Raw genomic sequence first — 24131 nt, 5'->3', positions numbered from 1 at the left:
GAAAAATATTCTCATGGGTAGGAGGCTAAGTATCTTCCAGGTACAAGGGACTTCCCAAGGAAAGCTTCAATAAATGGAGCTTGTTATTTAAATACTAATGAAAATTTTCCAAAAAATTACCCTGTCCCTTACATAAGATTTGGGGATTCTCATTTTTAAAAAAAATTTTTTTAAGGTTCTCACTTTTATTCTTTAAGTTTCTTGCAACTACAGCCATGGATCAGACTTACTCCTGTCACGGATGCTTGGGTGGTGGGGTGGGTGGGTATCCGTTTGATCTTCCCACTTTAAGGATGCTATTTTCTCAAACCCCCAAACTCCCTCCTGTGTTTCCTCCCACTGATCTGCCCACCCATAGTGGGGCAGGATTGTAGCCCCTTTCTCACTGAGATCACCCTGTGTGGAAAATTCCATGGTCACGTTGTACATGCCAACCTCTATTCAAAGCCGGAACTCTTTTCAAGTTAATTTTGTTCATTATCCTTTTTTTTTTTCTAGATGAGGACAGTTTTATCAGTGGCCTGATAACGCTGGAAATATAGGTCATGATATTACTTTCCCTAAACCACAGGCTGCAATTCTGTTCTGCTCTAAGCAACCATCCTAGAGGCAAAATTATCTCAGTAGGTAGAATATTGGGGTGGTTGACACACTTTTTTTTTTTTTTTTAATAATCGGGTTTTGGGAGCTGTTTTGTACCTGAGCTGAACTCTTTGGTATGGTAGCTCCTAAGATAGCAGCTAAAGTAAAAATCCGACTTGGCATCTACTTGGTAGTCTCCTTTGTAGACCCTACCAGGTAATCTACTAAGGAAATGTCGACATTTACTGCTCCTGCATGGAAAGCATTTTATTTGGCTCCCTACCATCCTGATACGAATGCAACTTAGTGATGAGCCATCATGCTTGCTAAACAGCCAACAAATTAGAAGGTAAGTGACACAAATAACTCTTGGCCTTTCAAGACTGGGTCTGAACCTACATTAAGCTTTTCTGCCCAGTGAATCAAATTATTTTAATCATCCTGAATTTGGGATAAGAGAGGATTTTGTGGCTAATAGGGTTATAAAACATGTCATGTGTAGTGTGATCTGGGTATTAATCTGCTTTTATTCTCTGGCATTTGCTGTCCTATCTTGTAGGGGCTGTGGCCTCCGCTGCACGTGGTGATGACGCGGTGGGGCCTGAGCATTCCCATCACATAAGGAACAAATATTTACCAAAGGCTCTTTATATGCAGGATTTCCTGGCCTATATCAGGTATTTTCCCGTAGTATGGTGTTGAGTACAGTTCTGGGCGATAGAGTGTTCATTGGTTTTCAAAGACTCAGTGAAAAAAGAGTCAATGCACACTGGGACCTCTCCCTACTTCTATATGCAAATCTGCTCAGTCCCCAGATGTCCCCTAAGAAGCACCCGCCCCACTGAGCAGCAACACAGAGCAGCTGAGTTAGGTTGCCTGCCTTTGACCCAGTTTCACTACTCACTGGCGGTGAGCTTCTCAGATGTGCCCACTTCCCTCATCTCGGAGAGCGGACTTATCACCTCACCCACCCATAGGGCTGTTGCGACACATGGGGGGGGGAGCTCAATAGATCTCAGGGCCTGGCCTGATTCCTGGGTGACAAACACTTGGAAAGGGTTGGAGCACATCCTGCTTATTGGGAAGAGGGTGGGAGGAGATTTGGTGCATTGATCAGGAAGGCTAGAAACTCCGTTTAGAGAGGGTTTGGTAGAAAAAATACACTCATTAAAGAATCAGAACAAGGGGAACCTGGGCTGCTCACGGGTGAAGTGTCAGCCTTTGGCTCATGTCATGATCTCAGAGTCCTGGGATCAAACCACCCAGCCCCCGCTGGGGTTCAGTGGGAAGTCTGCTTCTCCCTCTCCTGCTCCCCCTGCTCATGATCTTTCTCCTTCTCTCTAATAAATAAATAAAATCCTAAAAAAAATCAAGACCGGATGCTGGAGAGTTCCCATGCTTCAGCTGAAGGGTAGAGCTGTTAAGGACAGGCGTGCTTCCTAGTCATTCCCAATCTAGCCCTCTTTGCATCAAGGGTGCTTGTACATGCTCTTGTTCCAGATGGGTGGGTGGTGACAAAGGGATGACTTCCATGTAAATATGACCCCAAAACCCAGATCAAGTCTAACACATTTCACTTCATATGTCTTTGTACCCTTGCACAATTTGTTTGTGCCCAAGAAAGTTGATTCAAGTTCTCCTTTGATGATCTCATTGGTCGTCTCCATGGACTATGCTGGGAGACCCTGTGTACATACCTGCAGCCTCCAATCGGCTGTCTCCAGACCTCCAGACTATCAGATGTCTTACGAAATGGAGAACAGAGAGGCCAAGTGGACTGTCTGCGTACTGTCTAAAAGGTTAAACATCCTTTCTTTTCCATCCCTTTTACTCTGATTTCAGAACTTGACAGTGGACTGATGTTTAAGTATGTTTACTGAGTGCCTACTGTGTGTCAGACCCTGCAGCTGGAGCTGGGGGTGGGGGACACAGACACAGATACCAAGAGATGCCCCTCTTTGTCCTGTACCCTAACCCACAGGGACAGACAGGGACACAAACAGAGCTGCAGACACAGCCAAGGTCTCTGTTTCCTCTCACTGAAGAGTTAAATAGCCCATTGTTGGGATTTCTCCCAACCTCATAATGAATCTTTGTTGCAAGTTGGGAAAACTAAAAAAAATTAATGCCTAGAAACATAGTTTCTACGATGAAGTCATGATAGTGTGCAAACAACATATCATAGATGCTCTTCTTTAAACTAGAGAACCCCGACCTTGACGACGCTGTCCTAGCATCATTAGAACAGAGAACAGAGTAATAATGCTGCCTGCCACTGAGGAAGCAGACTCTAGATCCTTCTCTGCACATGTGCCCAGCTGTGGTATGGAGAACCAACCACACGGGACTGAGAGGACAGGCGGCCGCACATGGGCACCATGACAGACTCGGGGGCTCAGGGTGCAAGCGGAGGGCTGGGGGTCATCTGCGGGGGTGGGGGGTGGACCCCCCACTGTTTCTACTTCTAAATGAAAAATGGGATTTCTTAGCCCCTCCTCATGTGGTTCTGGGAGGAATATTTAAGGAAAAACTGATCCTGAAGATTGTTTATTGATAGAGAATGTTGTGCAGACATTATTAAAGGAATAGCTCTGATGTTGTTGGTAGGTTGGTTGGTTGGTTTGGACTAGACACTGAGGCATGTGGTTGAGGAGCTCTGCCCGATGTCTGTAAACACTGCGGGATGAGGTCCATCCCAAAGGAAGGAAGCAGCGTTCTGGAAGCTGGGGTTGTTTCAAGGTGACGGGGTCATGAGGCTAAGCCCTGTGCAGAGCATCCCAGCTCTCCCAGTATGACAAGCAAACTCCCGAGGTTGGCCCAGGAGGCCTGGTGACCAGGCCAGCTCTCTCTCTGGCTCCTCCCCTCCCCTTCCCCTGTATTCCTGGACACTTCTGCCCCAACAGGCCTTAGGAGCTTTTCCCTCCCATTCCCTCTGCCTGACAGGCTGCCTCCTGGCCATGACTCAGATTTTCTCCTCAATGGCGGGCTCCCCAGACTCGTGTTCAAAGCCGCCTCTCCCATCCTCTCCCACACACACCCCCAACTCACTATCTCACTGTCTCTTCCTCATATCCGGTTTTTCCCTAGTTCTCTCAGGTAAATGAAAAATGATGGTGTTCTTTGTTTGCGTCTGACTCCTGCACTAAGATGAAGTGAATGTCTCTTTTGGTCTCACGACCAAAGTCCCCATCACCGAGCCATATGTCAAGTAAAATCTTAGTAAGTAATTCTGGGTCTGAATGTATGCATCCTTGCAGCTCTCCAGCTATGCTTCTGGGGTTACAGGTCTGAGAGACGCGGACATGCTGCCCATGTGCCTCCAGCCTTCCACTTGCCTCTTGCTGGTTCTAGTTTCTGCTTAGAACCAACATTCACATCTCTGCTGGTATTTTAAATGTCCTCGAGTCAGTATGTTCATTAGTCAGGTGGGGGTGTGATCATGCAGCTGGGAGGTTCCCAGTGCTTTGGTATAAGTTCCCTCTCCTCTATCACTGCTGGCCTCTGTCAGCTCTGCCAGTCCAACATTGAAGGGGAGGTGGGAATGCTTCCTCGTTTTTCCTGGCAGAAAGAAGTCAAGTGCTGTGAGTGTGGCAAGCTTGATAGGTCCTGTCCCATGGCATTAAAGGCTAGGGACACACACAGGTCTAACACTTGGGGAAGTATTTCTCTGAGTGGGCTCTGGACAATCAGCATCAGAATCTCCCAGAATGTCCTTTACAATGCAGACTCCTGGGCCCAGTGGGTCAGAACCTCTGGGGATGGAGCCCTAGAATGGGGTTTTGAACAGACATCCTGGGTGATCCTGATGCATTTAAGAGTCTGGGAACCACTACCTGGGCACCTGTCCTATTTCCTCTGCCTCTTTCCTATTTTCCTGCTAATGTCTCCATCAGCTTCCATGCTGCCTGGTCATGAACCTCTGAGGTCATGAATTCATCCATTTTAGTCCCCCTGGGTCTGTAGTCTTTCCCCCACTGCACAGCAACCAGTGGCTCAGAAACCCATTGGGGCAGCCTCCTGAAGTGTCCAGACCCTGGACCAGGCAAATGATGATAGGGAAGCCAGTAGCTGGAGAGAATGCCAGGGACCATGAAGCAGTTCCTAAGGGCAAGGCTCTCGTTCCTACTCCCTTGCAAAGTTAACTCTCCCTCATGCCCTGTTCCGGTCTTCAGGGTGTGCGAATGTCATTAGGGAAAGAAGGGGGAGAGGTTAGACAAAAGAGGAAATAAAATATTTTTATAAAATAAAAATATATAAAATATAAAATAAAAATAAAAATATTTTTAGCATGTTCTTGAGGACAATTTTTCAAATGAATTTCAGTAACACTTCAAACCATTTTCAAATTAAAATGTTATTAGGAACCGACTGGTTTCCTTCATGGTGCTTGATGCATTTCATAAATGCCTTTTGAGTCTGAACTTATGAAAAGTGGTTTTTAACATTGTAATATTTATTTTTCTAATTATAACACTCTGAGAATGTAACTTTTTGTAGAGCGATTAGAGATTTAAAAGCTAGACATCAAAGCTTTCAAAGAGATAATAATCGGGACATCGATTTCTCGGTCTTTAAAGAGATTTAGAAACAATTTCAATTATGAAGGAGCAAGAATGTCTAATTAATAAGCTCTGGATACATATTAAGAGATTTAATTTCATTGCAGTAATTAATTCCCATATATTATGGATGCAGATATTAATAACTAAGTCAAACATAATCCCCGGATTAGCCAAGACTATAATTTTTCTCAAAAAGCATGTGCAGGAGGAAAGCATAAGGTCCAAGGACAGACCCACAGCTCAATCTTGGCTTCACTCTGCATTGTGTATACAACTTTGGGCTGTTCACCTAACTTCTCTGAGGATCCATTTTTTTTTTTTTTACCTGTAAAACAGAGGCTATGATATCTATTCATATCCATTATAAGTAGGTACCTCGCAGGGCTGCCTTACAGATACACGTACAGGACATGACCTTTTAATCCTAATCCTGGCACAGAGTACATACTCACTAATGTTAATTACCTCCCTGTTTTCTAGTGTCATCCAAATTAAAAAGAAAAATTTACCTCGACCTGGGATTTCTAGCACTTTCATAGTAAATCACTACCAAGGGTTATTGGGTTCAACTGACACAATTTGGATACCAGCTCAGATCGGACAGTAAAAATGCACTGTCCCAGTGAAAGCTACTATCATATGTATTTATTTCTGAGACACGGGACCAGTGAGCCCCATCTCCGTCTGATGGGGACAGAGCGTCAATGTCTTGTCGGCATTGCCAGCACACACACATGGTCTGCGCTGTCTGACCACTTACTCGTTCCTGGCCGCGCGTCAGAAACGTCCACCAGGGGCCCGGTGGCTTGCGACACTGACTGGTAATGTACCGTGTGTGTCACCGTCAGGGACTTCTGCTTCGCCGCCTCCCCAAAGTCAGCATCCGTTAACAGGACCGTGGAGCGATCGTCTGCAGAACAGCAGGGACACAGGAAGCCAGACACGTTTACCCCCTTTCCACGTCTCCCTCGCCTTCCCTCCCCAGGCCCTTGTGTTAGCGCTCACTACAACAACAGTTACAACCTCAGCTAAAAGAGCAAAAACAAGTAAAAATGCAAGTGCTGCATTAGAACCGCTGCAAAATACCGAAAGGAGGTTATCTGTAGGGGTTGGCTTTCTGAGCGTGGACATGAGAGAGGCACGCACCAGAGAGGGCCTTCTCACGAAGCGAACACTGATTTGGGGAGGCTTCTTGTTGCTGCTGACTGTTTAACAGAGTTCGGGAATTCTGTGTTTGGCAAAGCCTCAGATGGAGCTGTCAGCAGAGAAGCGGGCACCACCCCATGTTGGGGCTCCATTGCAAGTGAGCTCTGTTTGCAGGCTTAGAAGAACCCCACCACAGCTGTCTACACTCGAGGGGCTCTCACGCCGGCCAGGGTTTGGGGTTGGGGGAGTGGAGGGGAAGAGAAGGGCTCTTCTTCCAAGTTTATTGATTCCTCTATTTGAGAGAGTCTGAGGTACGTTCCCTTCCTTCCCACCTCTTCTGAGCTTTAATTACTCTGGAATGTCCTTTAATTAACTTCTTGAAATGACTCACTTGTCAGGTTTCCAAGCCCAGTTGGCTTCCTAAGGTTAGGGAAGCAGGAGACTGGGTTCAGATGGATTGGGAGAACTTTAGTGCATGGAAAGGAAGCAGTTGGTTGAGCTGTGTGTCATTATTTGGTTGTCTCCAGATTTTCATTACTTTGTTGTGATACTTTCCACACTTTCTTAAGAGCCTTTTACTCCAAGGGATGCTTCCGTTAGGATATGTGGATATATTCATACATTTTCAAGCACTGTAGCCCAGGATGTTGTTCATATGAGTTTATCAGTCAGCTGGGACCATGCTGCGGCGTGCCTTGACACAGGAAGGTGATGTGAAAGTCATAAACAACACAGTTAGACTTCTGTGCCCAAAAAAGGCCCTGAACAGAATGAACCTTACAAAATCCAATTACTCAGGCTCTGGCAGGAGAGGAAAGCCTCTTGAAGTTAGAATAAAATTTTTTGGCAGGAAGACAGAGGAGAGACTGCCAAGGTGTCTGCTGGCATCCCAGCGTGGGATGCGGCGTGGGCTCCTACTGCAGTAGGAGCCACGGCTCGGCGCAGGGGTCACGCCGCAGCCTTCCCCTGGTCCCCACACTGGGTGGGCTTTCTCCAGAAACAGGTTCTGACCATTGGACCTGACAGCAGAAGCCCAACATCTACATTCGTTTTTCACTAATAATACTGACGTGTTCTGGTTTCCGACACATAGCCCTGCAGAGAGCACTCCTGATTATCTGTGGCACTAGGGTACAAACTCTTAATGGGAAACTTCAGGTGCCTGTCAGTGTGTGAGGCTAACCTTTCCTTCTGGCTAGAAATTAATGGCATTCTCCTATTGGATTCCTGTAGTCAGAGACCAGAGTGTTTTAAAGCATCACATTTCTACTTCCCAATAATTAGAAAATGCCATCGACCAACTGTCAAGCATCACTGGGAGGTCAACGATTCTTGGTGATCAATGATCCTGTAAATAATAGGACACATTTCAGGTGGAGGGCAGTGACGATGGACAGAATGATGGTCAGACCTTTCTCTAGCTAGCAAAGACTACCTATTTCAACCACTGTGGGGACAAGGGTTAACAAGTCTGATGAGGAACCTTTACCAAAAGTTGTAACTATATTATAAGGTCAAAGGAATTATATTTTGATTTTTGAACTGATGTTTCAAAGGAAATTTTGGTTTTCATGCCCAAACTATTGAGTTCAATAAGAGAGATTCCAGCCATACTCCTGAAAGATGAAGATGGTCAGGAACAAAGCATGGTGCTTTGTCTTGACGTGAGCTGGTGAATAAAATCTTGTATATTTAAGATGAGTAGTGAGCACTCAGACAACACGGGTAGTATTCAACTGAATTTGGTTGACTGAGGGCCATCCAGGGCTTGACCAACCTTCTTCAAGTGCTCTTATGCCTGGGCCAAACTTAAAGCCAGCAAGAGCAGCTCAGGCCTTAGGATTTAGGAACCTTTAAGGTGAGATGTCTCTGCTGTTCTATTAAAACATAATCATGCAGGAAGGGGGCAAGGAGCGATGGAGATGTTCTGCCAATCTGGCCATTTACTACTGTTTTCCTGGCAGGAGGCTTCTAGCATAGGTGCCAGGAGTGGGGTAGTTTTAGCCAAACCACAGGATAGGGTTGCCCTGGGACCAAGTGCCAGCAAACACCTTCCAGAACAAACACAGAGTGAAGTTTCAAAAGGGCCAGATAGGACAACCTGTCTCAGAGTCTGTTTCCATGGATACTGGAAAGCTGAGTGATATTTCTAAGGTGAGGGCTTCTGGGAAGTAGCTTATTGATACAGAATCAGGTGGTGACAGTCACAGGAGGCTAAGCTGGTGGCTGGGTGGGTGTCCTGCCCTGGTTCTGCATAATTTCTCAATGCCCCAGTTACAAAGTAGTATCTTTTCCCTACATTGATTGGGTGGGTTAAATGAAATGATGCACATAAAGTGCTTATAAAATAGATGACATTAGAGAGCCCTAAGCAAATGCTGGCTGTTCTTCTGATCATTATTGCAACGGGAATATAAAATCTCTGATTCTGGAATGAATACATCTGTGGCAGAAGGCAATGTGGAATGGCAGATTTTGAATGGGGAGGGCTGGAAGGAGTCAGGACAGTGGGGTTCTGGGAGAACCAGACATGGAAGTTCTCCAAGTGAAACACAGATCTGGGAGTTTCCCAAAGCACTGCCAAGGAACCCATTCCAGGGTGTCTGCAGAGTGCTGGGGGATGATGAAGAGGTGGCTCATGCAAAGACACTTGTTTGTTAAATGCTAAGTAGAGTTCACATGTTTTCTTGGATGAAGGCCTTATTGGAGCTGAAGAAGGCACTGAGTGGATTTCCAGAGGGGGCTTAGTGTGTGGTCCTTCTGGGTTTATTTGATTATAGGTGTTTGTTCTTTGGAGGATCACCAATAGTGTCTCCAGGAAAGACCCAACATGGATCAAGGTTGGGGAACTCCTGTTTCAGGTGACCTCTGAGCTACGTGTGAGTTAATTTCCCCTCCACATTTGCTGGTATTTATTATTATCCTCAATAACAATCATCTCCCTTCTACCTTTGCTCATGTAGCTCTCAAGATGTTCCCATAACTCCTGGGGTTTGGGCTGAGAAGGCATGGCTGTAGCAGACACATTGTGTGAAGCCATGAACAAGGCCCCTTACCGATGGTCTCCATTGTGTCTCTCTCTTCAATCAAAAGCTGAGCCCTGGGTATGTCAATGTGCATCCTCAAGGTCTGCTGTTGCTTGCTCAAGGTGTCCGAAGTCCGGGTGTTCTTACTAGGGATAAAATAGAGGGGATTTATGAACAAACGCAGTTCAGACTTACATGATGCCTGCAGGTGCTTATATATCCACTAGGTTTACCATCGCATTATTTGAATACCTTGTGGGAAGGGGAGAGGGGAAAAAAAGCAAGGAAGGAAAAGGGGGAAAGGAGAAGGAAAAAATATTTTTCCTTCTTTCGAATGATATTTATAATATGAACCTTCAATAGTCAGTTGCGAGATTCAAAGAATGAAAACTGTCAATAGAAATTGGTTCCATTTTGATAGAACTTTTGGAATTTCCCCTTTCTCGTGTAATGCTAAGTAAAACAAACAAGAAAAAAAGGTGATTTTTAAACCAGCAACACTTCCATTTGTCAGACATGAGATGTTCCAGTGGTGGCAAGGGAGAAAGCATGTGCGCTGGCTGCTCGTTGGGTGGGGTTTCTATTAATGGATTTGTATTTACATCTGGTGTCATTTTATTTTTGTTCCAGTGACAAATCTTAAACTGTGTTAACTTCCCTGACACTAGTTTATCCTAACTCATATCACATTTTAGAATTAAAAACAAAACCCAACTACTGTAAGAATTTGTGTACCAGAAAATTACTCTCAGAGTGAGTTGTGTTCTAGAAGTAAATGAAAACAGGTGGTAAAATGGCATGGGATAATCAAATTCAGTCAAATCCTACAGAAAAAAAATAATAATCTGCATGTTTCACAAAAACACACAAAAAATTAATAAAGGCTTTAATTAGAAATCTGCATCACAGGAGGGATTGTGCAGTCTTTATAGAGTTGTAAGGATTGAGAAGATTTCAAAATAATGTAGAGCTGACCTTGAAGAACACAGGTTTGAACTGAAGAGGCCCATGTACATGTGGATTTTTCTCCATAAACACAGGCTGGTACTGTAATATTTTCTCTCCCTTATGGTTTTCCTAATAACATTTTTTTCTAGCTTATTTTATTGTAAGAATGCAGTATATTATACATAGAGTATGCAAAACATGTGTTAACTGAGTGCTTATGTAATGGGTCAGGCTTCTGGTCAACAGTAGGCTACTAGCAGTTAAGTTTTGGGGAAATCAAGAGTTATGTGTGGATTTTCAACTGTATGTGGGGGTCAGCACCCATAATGCCTGTATCATCCAAGGGTCACCTGTATATTCAAACAACTTCTAAGGACCAACGATCATTCAAAATAATTCATTGATGCGATAAACTATGGCATCCATAAATCCAGCCAAAATCAACTTTGAGAAAGATTTCTACTTCACTCTATGATTTACCTCTGCATTAGTTACTTTTAGTAGAAAATGATAAGAGGGTATCCATACTATGTCTGAAATGTTTTTCTTCTCAACTAAGTGCTCACCAGGAGTCCTGGATCCTTTCTTGTTGACGACGACTCACCTACCTCTGAACCCTGTAGCTGAAGGAATGTTAATAATCTGAAGGTCAAGTTCACACAAGAACCTCTGTAGACATTTGCATGTTGAAGGCTGGGGTGATATTCTGAATGTTTTGTAATGATCCTTCCCTCATTTGAGTATAAACAAAACAACCTACAGAAACGATAGCTTCCGAAAGGTGCTTTCATTCCTACTTAGGACTTGATCTTGAACCAGATTTCTTGCTCTGCAGAAGAGTAACTGGGTTATGTAGCTAGCTCATGCTAATTATGCAGAGCCCAAATTCAAACGTTTGGCCTGAATTTCTCACATGGTCTATATGCTTTTTGAAATTATTTACTTAACTGCATTTTCACTGTGTGTGTGTGTGTGTGTGTTTTATAGCATAGATTCTAATACTTGTGTGAAATGAAGAACATTTTGGTGACTTGGGGGCTGCCGTTTAGACAAGCTCTATTTCCACAAAAACAGATGGGGAACTGCTCCTCTGTGAGTATCTGAAAGGTCTGTTTAGAAACTCCACTAGGGACTTGAGCTTGTCCTTGCACCAAAAATAGAAATGTGAGCTAGTTCCTTCTGCTCATCATGAATAGTTATGAGGCAGTCCGCGGCTGCTCCATTAAACACTATGAACCCAAGCGCAGACTGTACTTAACAATAAGGGGACCACTGTCAGACCGACACAGGAAGCATGCTAAATAGCCACTGTGCCCCACTGCAGTGGCCACGAGGACTTAGAATATGATTGAGCTTCATAGACAAAGACAATCAAAGCTGGAAGTAAATTTTTCCTCCTCCTTGAAGGAATGCATGCTGTCAAGTCCTGTAGCAAAAGGCATGAGCATGGCCCAACAAACCTTGAGCTTCAGGAGCTAACTGTTCCTCTCTCCCTTCGCACTGCTGTCCCCCTTGCTTTGAGGAAGTGGCCGTGTGGCTCCCTCCCTGGCTTCAGGACTTGATGCAGGTGCTGTCTTCTCAGTGGAGCCAGGCTGGTCCAGTGCTGGGCACTACTGGTGCTGCCCCTCCCTGCCCTCTGTTGCATTTTGTTTCCTCAGCGCTGAAAACTCTTGAGCATATGTTTAATTGACTTATCTCATTTGTGATCTGTCTCTCCCGCTGGGATAGGAGCTCTTCAAGGGGTAGCCCCTTCCGTTCTGCCCCTGTATATCCCTGAGACTTAGAGCAGTATGTGGTCGGAGTAGGTGCTCAATAAAAGTGTGTTGAAGCTTGTTGAATAAATCCTTTTGTTTGGGGGGTACAGTGGGAGTGAGTGACAAGTCCCAGAGGCAGTAATATTCTTCTCATTTAATGGGTTATTAGGTCTCAGCTTTCTTAATGTGGCTGCCATAGTCTATAATCTACTGTTCTAAGAAGGCTGAATCTCTAAAATTACAATAATTGGTCATTAAAACAGCAGCAAAACTTCTCCCCCACCAAAAAAAAAAAAAAAACCTCACAAACAAACAAACAAAAAAACACCTTTTTGAGGAAAACTCATTTGTGAAAAGATTCTGGATGTTTTCACTGTAGGAACAAAATTGCATCTTTTTATGATACGGGATCATGCCAAGTACGTTAGTTATTACTGAAATATAATCTCCCACTATCCATTTGCCCTCTGGCTGTCTGATGAAAAATGACAGAGAGCTGACCCTTGTTCTCTGAGTACGGTATTTCCCAGCTTAGCCAATAAATTACTTGCAGTTTTTAAAACTCTTTAAAGTCTTAATATTTCCTTAAGCTTTGTGAGAAAAAAAAAACTAATGAAAAAGTCTGCACATCACCCACCTTCTCAAATATGATATGAAACATTCCATAAGTTTAGAATAACTAACTGTAGGGCTATCAGGAACTCATTATAATAGTTCAATTTTTTTTTTTTACTCTGTGTCTTAAAATAGGAACATCAAAAAGGCTAAACTCATTTACATTCACAGTTTGAACCCTTCTCCAGGCTTTTCCACTTTCAGCTCTGAATATTACGGGTCTTTGGATGTTAACCATGTATTGGCTAACGCCTCAGAGCAGCCTAGTCTTACCTCTTAGAAGGCTGGTATTTTGCTTTAAATTACGTTCACATCATCATAAAAGAAAGAAAATCCTTTCTATCTTAGGCCTGGTGGGTAAAGTCTCTCTTCTTTCTCTGTGGGGGGTGATTTGCTTGGGTGAAACAGAGGCGTATGCAGAAGCACGAAGCCCAGTGACGGGAGACGGAGGATGACACTGTGTGGGGGATACCCTGGCACCAGCTCATCTGTGTTTGTTCCACAGTAGCATCTGCCTTCCTGGCCCTCGGACAGCTAATCCCACTAAAGTATGCAGATACACTTTTTGTGGAACATGGGTGGAAAATATGTTATCTTCACCAAGATCCCAGAATGGTAAAGCCAGGAACTATTGCAAATTGTTAGCTTTAGATGTGGAAAGTAGAGCATACAGGGGGAAAATGACTGGCCCAAGACCACAGAACCAGCACGTGGCAACATGAGGTCTACAACGCAGGCTTGCGGCTCTATGTTCTCACTGCACCCGCCTGCCAAGTTCTCCATTTCTCATGCAAGCAGCAGCGAAGATGAGAGACAGCAGTTCTGTAGCCTTCTCTACACCAAGAGATGTGACTTGCCTCGATTTTCTGGACCACATTCAAAATATGGTTGGCCCTCTGATCTCCAGGTAGGTGACAGGGTCTTTTAATGCTTGGCCCCACCAACTTGCCAAACTCAGATTGAACTGACCCTTCATGATGAAAAGCATTGTGTTTACTTCTAAATTAATCCCATAAAAATCCACCTATTTGAGAAGCTTGGAAATTCTCTCCCTTTTCAATCACTGTATCCTCTGGGGAAAAACTACCTCAACTACCTTAAGTGGAAGTAATTATTAGCTTAAATGGTCCTAATTTCATGTTGGCAACTGTTAACCTCAAATACCACTATTAATTCCTGTTTTGCTCAGCAGGTGGTCTTTCAACCACAGTGATTGACGTATTAATGAAGAAGATCCTTTTTGATGTCTCCCATGGGTCTAATAAGAAGGGGGAGGGATGCATTCTAGGACATCAGAGAAGCTAATACCGACTCATCCTAACCAAACAGATGTTGAACATGTCAGAAACCACAGATTCCAGTGTCATGGGCTTTGGGCAGAGACATGGATCTCTGGTTGAAGAGAGGGCAAAGGAAGTGGCTGAAAGGTCTCGGGGAGGGCTGCAGGACGTAGGCTGTGGTACAAACCAGTGAAGTGGACTGGGGTAGAGACAGGGATGGTGACCTATTACACAGAGCAGAAGTCATGCCCAGTCTACAGGGGTCACTTGATGGACCTCCTGACAGCCTTTATCTCTACGCTGTGCCTAGTATGGCCAGAATATTTTCAACAGAAGTCAGAAAACCACAATTTTATAAGAAATCTCTTAGGAGGGCAAGTGATGTGATGAGCACTGGGTCTTATACGCAATTAATCAGTCATTGAACACTACATCAGAAACTAATGTGTTTCTGATATGTTAGCTAATTGAACATAATCATAAAAGAAAAGAAAGAGAAAAGAAATCTCTTGATTTCTAAATGTCATCAATGAATTCATATTTTTAAGTCTACATTAGAAAGTTTATTTTGTTTGGTAAATAAGCTACTATAAATTGAATGACTGGCCTTTTTTGTTTGTTCGTTTTTCATATGTTTTGTCAGATTTGCTCTGTACAGGTGCATGTGTGTCTGGATGCCTCCCATGTGACCACAAAAAATGTCCCAATACTTGCTTAGCAAACAAGTACAGACTTGCAGTAGAGCAACTCAACTCATTTTATATAGATTTTCATATTCTTCTCATGCAAATTTGATCTAGAAGGATGGGTCAAAGACCCATTATGAAAGATACATATTATAGGCCATTTGCATTTCTGAGTTCTCCTCTGAGGTCTAGATTCCTGCTACCAGCTCTCTGACACTTTCACTGGACACTTGGGAAGCATCCCAAATTCAACATGACCTGTATGAGCCTTTTCATTCCCATCAACATTCCCCTTTTCCTGTCCTTAAAAAAAAAAAAAAGTCTCTACACTGCATCTATCTCCCTGATCCCTAACCTTAGCAAATGACACTTATATTTATTTAATTGTTCACTCCAAATATTTCAGAGTAATCTTGAGTCCTCCATAACAATATACAGTGCACATAGTTTTAAAACACAGCATGACCAGGGTGCTTGGGTGGCTCAGTTGGTTAAGCAACTGCCTTTGGATCATGTCATGATCCTGGAGTCCCGGGATCAAGTCCTGCATTGGGCTCCTTGCTTGGCGGGGAGTCTGCTTCTCCCTCTGACCCTTTCCCCTCTCATGTTCTCTTTCTCTCACTACCTCTATCAAATAAGTAAATAAAATATTTAAAACAAAACAAAACAAAAAACCACAATATGACCAAAAAGATGTCTGTGGAAAATGTAATCTGTGGGCCAACGGCAGTTGAACTCTGCCTTAGGTCTTCAAAGATACTGGTGATATATGGGCTGGGGTATCACTGTGAATAATAATAAAAAAATGCCAATTTTATATGCAAAAATGTGGAAAGATGTTAAATACAACTGTGGTGGGGTGGGGAGTAGGAGAGACCCCATAACTCATCCTCTTCTTCTCCTACAGTGAACATCCTAAAATGGCAGCATCATTAGGGTTCCTAACATTTTTCTTATCTGATTTCCAGACTCTGATTACCCTTTTTCACTTTTGGTTTAATCATTACAATATAAAAAATGATTCAAATGCAAATACTGGGGTGTCTCCTACAGCTGTGAAAATTCACTTATTTATTCAACTACCACTATTCATTCATCAGGTATAGTGCTGGTATTTCTTTTTTTTTATTTTTTTATTTTTTTTAATTTTTATTTATTTTTATTTTATTTATTTTTTTTATTTTTTAAATTTTTTTAAATTTTTTTTAATTTTTTTTTAAATTTTTTTTAAATTTTTTAGTGCTGGTATTTCTAACAGGAGGACGACACATCAGGCTGTGACCCCCAAGACCAGACAGTGAATAGATACTTGCAGCAGAAGTGGATGAGTGCTCTAGTGTAGGGGTGCTCATGGTGCCATGGGAGCTGAGGGCAAGGAGGATCTTTCTTGATCATCCCATCTCCTTAGAAGAGTGTAATGCACAGTGCATTTCCTTTTAAAAAAAAAAAAAACCTTAAATTCAATTAGCCAACATAGTATAACGCTAGTTTTTGGTGTAGTGTTTAATGATCTGTTAGTTGTATATAATATCCAAAGCCATTTTTGGTTTTCTTTTCATTTGATTAACTGTTAAAGAAGAAGGCTCAACCTCGAAGGTGGTATATTTGGGGGCAAACAAAACCAAAGCTACTTCCTTATAATGTGTCTTTTATTCCCAGCTTAATGGGAAACATTCCACTGGGTGAGTCTGGTCAACCAGAAGACTACCAATGGCATGTGGAAAAGTATATTATTTGGTATCTATGTATCCTATTAGGCCTCATATGGATATTTGGTACATAGAATAAACTTTATGTGTCACAAATAAAAAGTGCTATCAATTTCAGACAATTATTTAAAAAACCATTAAAACAAGTTGGACATTATTCTTTTAAACATGATATCTGAGATGGTAGGCTTTGTTCTTACCTCATGAGCATTTCAGCTAAACTCTTTGCATCTGGGGAAAGAAAGTTAATATTAGTACATGATAAACAACTCATTAACATTCACTTAGGCATTTATGACAAATATTTTACAGTCAGATGACAATAGCCATTTTAAAATGTACCTGTAAATCCCTATATCACTACTAAGAACCAAAAGTTTAGTGGATTCCTGATTTTTTCTCCCTGAGAGAATATATTTAATATTTCTGATACATATATACTTGAAATATATATTTTTAAAATATATACATATATACATATACATAAATATGTATTTCAAAAACAGTATAATACTTTAGGACCATAAAAATTCTCAGACACCTGCTAAAGTCTCTTTACAGTGTATTTATTTGCCAATTTTTGAAAAACCAATTTAATTTCAGTAGTCAGAAAATTAACATTTTCAAGCTAGTTTATTTATGTAGTACACATCTACTCTTTTTGTTATCAAAGAATCAAAAATTAAAAATGTATGACACTATAGATTACTTTAAGAAAGCATTATTATAAAGATGTAAGTCCCTAAGGTTGATTAAAGAATTACATAAATGGCATATCTTGTGTCTAGATGTTTATTTCAAATTCCAAAGTAAAAAATTTTCTCTATTTTTTGTCTCTGAGGACACTGTTTACTAAGATTTGGTTACCACTCTGACAAAAGAAATTCTGTCTAAAAATGATGTAGAAAAAAAATTCTACATTTTTGGTGGCATTGCTTTGAAATTCTCATCTCCCTTAAAATATAATTTGTTTTTCTTTTTACACATTTTGTCCTGGCAAAAGATGAATGTTTCCTTTCTTAGAATACAAAAGCCCTCTTCTTGCTTTTTTTTTTTTCCTATTGCTTTTTAAAAAGTCTTGATGTTAACTGTAGTATTCAATAAACAGAACTTTCTGGAAATGGATTCAGCTATGTGACTAGCTCTATAGTGGAGAAATGCAAATGCTGGAGAATTTTCATTTCATCTTTCATTTTTGGGAGCTGACATTTAAGTGCAATCATTATCATGTTAGAGGAGCATGGGATTACTGAGGGGGGAGGGGCATGGGCAGTCAGGGGGATAACCTCCCATGGGCTGGTGTCTCCATGAAGCAAGGCTCGGTCCTTCAAGTTGGACATGCCAGCTCCCATCCAACCTCATGATGGGGCCCTGGTTTTGTGCACAGATGGGTTCAGTCTGGGAAATGAAACACTGCCTTCTACCCCACCCATATGGTGAAGCAAAGAAAGCAAACCAGCTTTTAACTTCCTAGTTCATGTCTTTCTCTGCAAAGACCAAGCAGATACGAGTTTCTTCTCTTCCTGAATGATTTAACACTTGCAAAGTAAATATATATATGTCATGCCAAAAGCGTGGGATTAATTAACTCTGTGTAACAGCCAAGCAGTGGCTAGCTCAACAGTCTAAAAAAGAGGGGGAAATGTAAAGAGTACACACTGTACTTCAGCTCCTGATTGGAAGGTAAGTCAGTCTCCAGCATCTTCAGAATGGACCTGGTTTCCTCATCTTGCTCATTATCATCATGCTTTTTCTGTTCCTGAAGTCAGCACATTTTCTGTCCCATGATTTTCTTTACATCCATGTGCTAAGGAATTGCGGCACCTGACACGTGGGTGAGGAGCAGCTCTCAAACACCAGCTTGCTTTAACTGCAAGTTCTCTTTATCCATAACTAGCAGGTGTCTTCACTGTGGTTATGCTGGTCCACAGCTGCAGCCACCCTGAACCATTTTGGTCCATGCTTCCCTAGGCTTATCATCTTGCAACAAACCCCTTTCTCTTTCTGTCTGGTTACTATGTCCTCCTCCTGATTTCATCTGAAATTCTGAGAAAAATTCCATTATTTGAAATATACTTCTTCTGTGAGTTTACCTTTGAACGTCACCAGTAGAATTTCACTCACAGTGATGGGGGTTCAACAGCACAGGGGGCATGGGGACTGAGTGTGAATGTCTTCTGGGAGTGGACACAGGGTGGGCTGTGGTCAAAACGGAGCATGCACTAGAAATCTGGATGTGTCAGTCTCTGCCTGGGAATTACCATGCCCTCCTTCAGAAACCAGGAAACGGAGACCCAGATACATTCCATAATCTGCTGCAGGTGAGTGGGAATTCATAACCAATGTCTGTTGGTTCAAACATTTTTTTCCATCACTACCCTTAACTAGGGCCACAGCCATCTAGTTCAGGTCAACCTGAACGTTGACACTCAAAGTCAATCTGGAAAAATCCAAGACTGCCCCCACTTTAAAGGAACCATGGGACCCAGGGAGCATAGATTCCAATGGGAAGAGAGCTCCATGGGACAAAATTCTGGAATTTGAGCTCCTTCAGGAAGCAAGGAGTGGGTCAGTTTGACTGGAGAGAGAAGTTTCCAAGTGTGGTTGTGAGTTGAGGTTGGTCAAGGCATAAGGAAATGAGGAGGTGGGACTTTGTGTTACTGGCCATAGTCCGGACTAAGAGGAGGAGTGGAAGGAGGGCAGAGGTGGTGATGGGTGGGTGTGGGTGCTGTGTACTAATGCTGATCCATCCAGAGTGTGTGGCATGGGGGCTGGGGACGGGGACTTGGTGGAGAAGGTGAGAGGCTGGGAGGATTGGCTGCAGTGAGGATGGGGGTGGGGAGCATCTGATGCTTGAGCAGATGGATGGTGTCTGCAAGAATGGGGACCTGCTGGGTGTGGAGGGACCAGTGGAGGGGCTGCAGGGAGTCCGGGGAAATGGCGAGATTGAGGATATGCAGGGCTGGGTGTAGGGTCATGCAAGTCACAGCACAGGAAGGACATGGAAGCAGCAATGCGGTTGGAACCGGAGAGCTTGGCTTCAATCCCACCACAGTACCCGACCATGTTAGTGTCCGTGGTGGGACAGGCGGGGAGGCTGTTCAAGGCAGAACTGGAATGGAGTTAGAAAGAGATGTCAGGACTGAGATGGGGCCCAAGGTCTTCATATTCAGGTAGGGACAGTGAAAAGAGGTGACAAAACCTGGGACACACTTTTGTTTAGGTTTGAGAAGAGAGTCTGGGGCACGTGAAGAACACTGAGAGTCATGAAATCGTGAAATTGCAAGAGCACGAAAGACTCTTCAAGTCAGCCCTGCAGTAAACGTTTGCCTCTCGCCACCGTGTCTTGGACAGATACTCAAATGAGCTGGGACACCGAGCACTCCAGGAAGGGGTCGATGCTGTCGCCCACCTCCCCTCTCAGGTCTAACTCGCTATCAAGTCTGTTGATCTGTCACTTCAACATGTCCCCGTGGGACATTTGCTTTTTTCTCTCTGCTCATTTGGAATCTCACGACGTGCAGCAGCCCCCTCCCGAGCCTCCCCACCTCCAGTGTGTCAGTTCTCTGAGTGACATGCGCCTGCAGGAAGGGGGATGGACCTGAAACACACCCCTCACTGTGTCACACTTGCGCTTTGCAACTCTCAAAGGGAAATCCCTGCCAATAGAACTCAGCACAGAGTAAGAGCCTTCGCGTGCTGGTCCCAAACGATCTTTTCAGCCCCGCTGCCACTCGCGTCCAGCCTTTAGCCCGAAGTTCTAACTCCTGCATTCTCTGCAGACCGCATGATAGGGCTCCTGGAAAGCTTCCTTTGTCGCTGCATCACATTCAGATGTGACTTGCACTGTGAAGCCCCCCAAGCCCCTCCAGGTGAAGCTGGTGCCTTGGTTCTCTGGCCTTCAGGCACCCTTCTGCACTATGTCCAGCACAGCCTTTCCCACTTGACATGGTGGCTTCCTGTTCCCATGCCCTCTCTCCATTGGCTGAGTCATCTTCCTCTCTAGGCTCAGTCCAGTCCCTGCTAAGCACACCATGTTTTCCTGGGGATTCTTTTCATTGTGGGACACATCTTTGTGCTCTTGTGCTGAGATCCCTTGATGTAATTTCTACCTGGACATAATGAGGACACCTGGAGCCATTCACAAGCCACGCGAGTATCTCCAACAGCTGGGAACCACCTCTTTTCCAAGTTGAAGTTTCTAATTTTCTCTGTCCCTCCTCAGGTGGCATAATTTCTAGGTAATTCTCTTCCTGAGACTCTCTTCTGTGAAAGACCTGTGATTTTTTTATTGTCCTTCATTAAATGAGGCCCAGAGCAGAAACTGGTCATTTTTTGATATTCTCTTTCTCATACACCTGTGAGGATGCAGTGCTCATTATGTGGGTTGCAAATGAGTTTTTACAAATTATGTAGATTTTACAATGATCCCTATTACATTTTATCTCTTTTGTTCCAGCCTTTCAAAAACTCTTCAAATTTGGAGTCTTCCCATTAATACATTCTCTTTCCCCCTTGGAGTTCTGCCACCTCTAAAATGGGCTCAGCCTGCCCAGACTTCAACCTGGCACTCCCTTATTAGTCAGCCCCATCCCAATGCTAGTGGAGTTTTTCTGGGCCTCTACTATTCCCTATAATTTCCTGATTGCTCGCAAACCATGCTTTCTATAACCTAGACTACTTTATTTCAATCTGTAATTTCTAGAATTTATTGTTTTTGAAAATGGGTTTGGAGTATAACTAGTTTCCAACACCTTTAATTGACTGTTCAAAGATTATCCAGAAATATTTTGGGATTATGTCGGGAAAATATTTGTCCAGAATCCTAAAACATCATCCTTTGGGGTCTAGGGACCAGTACCACATGATATCCTTCCTAGTAATTCCTACGGGGAAAGAGTCTTCTCCTTCAGTGTATCATCATAGCATTTACTGGTGTCCATATTATGTTGCTCATCATTTAGAATTCTTTAATAGTTTGTCATAAACATGTCTTCCTTCCTACTAGCGAGAGATAAGAACTATTATTTTATGCATTTTCCCCTCTTTTGCTCCCATAATGACTAGAACATAGGTTTTGAAAGAATAAGTCAATTTAAAGAATCAGAGGCTCTGATTATTTTCTAAAGTTCCTTCCTTCCTCCCTTCCTTCCTTTACTCATTCCTTCCTTTCTCCCTTCCTTTTCTCCTTTTCTTTCCCTCCCTCTCTCCCTCTTCTATCCTATCCTCCTTCCTGCTCCCTCTCTGTCCTTTTCTTCCTTTTTTATAATTCTTCTTCCACATTTTGTGGTTTGAATAGCACTTCTCTCGGTGCATATCAAAGCGAAGCAGACATTGAGTCGTTCTTTCTACCTGCCATCTGTTAATATGAGAACATCATCTCAAGTCTTGTTCTTGCTAAACAGTCTCTTGTGTTGCCTGTCACATTTTTTCCCCACAAATTTCAGCTCAATCTGAGATTTAGACTTTGTGACACCTTTCCTCAAGTCCTTTGCTACTCCTACATATCCAGCCTTGGCTCGGTGTTTCCCCGTTAATCTTTTGGGCTTGGGCGTGATAGAGAAATATCACCAGGATATTTGGAAGGAAGGGGTTTCAAAAAATAACATTTGCAATGAGTCCTAGCAAATGGTATCTGGAAGGAGAATTTGGTGATTAGGAGGTAACTGGTCATCTGCCTTCAGGAGAACATTTTGGGGGGTGGGGGTGGAAGTGAGACCGTGAGTGTTCAGGAGCTGGTTAGAAGCAGTGCTGCTGAGTATAGAATTGTCTTTCAATAATCTAGTGAGGAGAAGCAGCAGAGAGAAGGGCATCATGCAGAAGATAAGGAAGACAGAAGTATTGACTATAGAAATAAAAAAAAAAACAAATATTTTCCATGGGAAAATAAAATTAGAAAGTAACTGTTGATTCTGTGTTGATATATCTTCTAACTTCAGGCTTCACTGACAACCCTTTCAAAGCCAACCCAGTTGATGGGACGTCCCGTTTCTTTTTTGACCATTCCCAGATCTGAGGAAGTTTCATGGAAAGAGAACTGGGATAGGGCAGTAGCGAGCTGGGTGCTCTCTCTAGCTCCGTCCTGATATGTGATTTTGGACAAGTTCCTTTAAGTTTCCATATCAGCAAAATAGGGCATAATATACTACCAAGTTTATACTCCACTTGTTTGCACTGCTGTGGAGAGACTGAGACAAGGCAGCATTGCGTAAAGCATTACGGAGGAGGAAGAAGGGGAAAAAGTAGAAGATAGTCCTCTATTGATCACTGCGTGACTCAGTGGGCTCTCAGGAAGAGGCACCCCTGTTGGGTTATGAATACTACAGCGTGGTCTTGCCCCGTTCCTGTGTTCTTTCTGTGGACCACTCTTCCCTTCGTGGGTCTGCACACAGCGCAGAGGTTCTCACCTACCAGGCAGCACCACCACAGGGTGCCAGGGGAGCCCAAGGCAAGCCTCAAACACCACAGCTGTGCCAACCCAGAGTCTGGGCTGTCTCATACTTTGCGGGCCCAAATGTTTCCTTAAAAAAGAGAAATCCCATCATCGCCACACGTCTACACTTTCATTCTGACGTTCTGGTTAGGTAGAGTGGGGCATGCTTAGCTTCACCCTGTGGTCAGGCAGGGGCTAGCACACCCCCCCCCCCGAAATGAACACCAGTGTGGGTGTAGCAGATTTTACCTAGATTTACGATCCTACCAAGAGTTCTTCGTAAGCTCTCTGACAACAGTGTCTGCTTTTCTGTGAAATTGAAATGGATCTCATAAAGTAGTTTTTTTCATAAGGGCTATGAGTCTGCATTTATATGTTTTTTTTTACCAGATGACAAATAGGATTTCCAATCATCAGTGTGCTATGAAAGCTGATCCAAAAACCACAACTAAATAAATATCCAAAAAAGAAAACCATATATACTTGCAATCTGAGAAAACTACAAGTACAAACATGGACCAACTAGAATATCCAGGTGGGGGAGGCACCAGGACCGATGCCAGCTCTCTCCCTCCTGATGGTGGCTCTCTGTCCCTCACTCCACTAGCTGCCCTTGGCTAGGCCCTGCTGCCATCCTAATGCTCTTTTGCTCCCCACCCTCTGATACAGAAGCTCCTTTTACTCAATTCTCCCATTGCACATTTGGAGTTTTTAAATAATAATTTTGTTAAGAAATTAAGGTTTAAAAAAAAGAAAAAAAAGGAAGGAAGGAAAGAGGGAAGGAGGGAAGGAAGGAAGGGAAAGTTTCAGAGCACACGCTTCGAATCCCAGATAAACCACAACTTGGGCATTTATTAGCTTGGTGAAGTTGTGGTTAATTTGGGATCTGAAGCTTGTGCTGCTTCCTTAGATGATTGAAGTTGAAGTACATTTTTGGTCCTACAATTAAGGAAAGCATTTAGCTCATTTGCAGACCAGATGAAAGGGGTGTTGGAGCTTAGCAGACAATAGCCATCCCTCATGGCCTTCATCTGTGCCCATGTAGAACCACGAGGCCACATTCTCTCTGGGAATGGCCTTCCGGAACTGATCTGTTTTTATACTATTAACCCATTTCAAAGCAAGCTTAAAATAACTACGCTTCTGTTCACAGGATGAAAGGCATTTTGCCACAGAAGCGTGGTCAAATTTTATGCCCTCCATTGACTTGTATCTGTAGCTTATTTGAGGCTCCCAAAGTGGCTTTTAGGCTTGGTATACCAGTCGACCCAACTGGCTGGTGCCAACACAACTTTGTACCTTCTTGGGTAGACTTACACTAAAGGAAGAAGTTTTTAGTGATACTGGTGTTGATTACTTGACATGGGAATCAAATTTTTACAAGGTTGGG

At 43.2% G+C, this 24131-nt stretch overlaps 1 protein-coding gene across 1 annotated transcript in view; it reads right to left on the bottom strand.

The window, feature by feature from the left end:
• Positions 1–24131, bottom strand: part of DSCAM (DS cell adhesion molecule) — a 780684-nt gene that overhangs the window by 19740 nt on the left and 736813 nt on the right. Inside the window, exons 30-32 of the mRNA XM_047708625.1 lie at positions 16509–16539; positions 9347–9462; positions 5905–6054 (exon numbers count right to left, since the gene is read on the bottom strand). Of these exons, the coding sequence (XP_047564581.1) occupies positions 5905–6054; positions 9347–9462; positions 16509–16539 (297 nt within the window). The remainder of the gene's footprint in view (positions 1–5904; positions 6055–9346; positions 9463–16508; positions 16540–24131) is intronic.

This window comes from Lutra lutra, chromosome 1 (genome assembly GCF_902655055.1).
Source record: "Lutra lutra chromosome 1, mLutLut1.2, whole genome shotgun sequence".
NCBI classification, from domain to species: Eukaryota; Metazoa; Chordata; class Mammalia; order Carnivora; family Mustelidae; genus Lutra; species Lutra lutra.
Note: the sequence above shows the minus strand (reverse complement) of the source record. Positions and strands in the feature narration are given on the sequence as shown.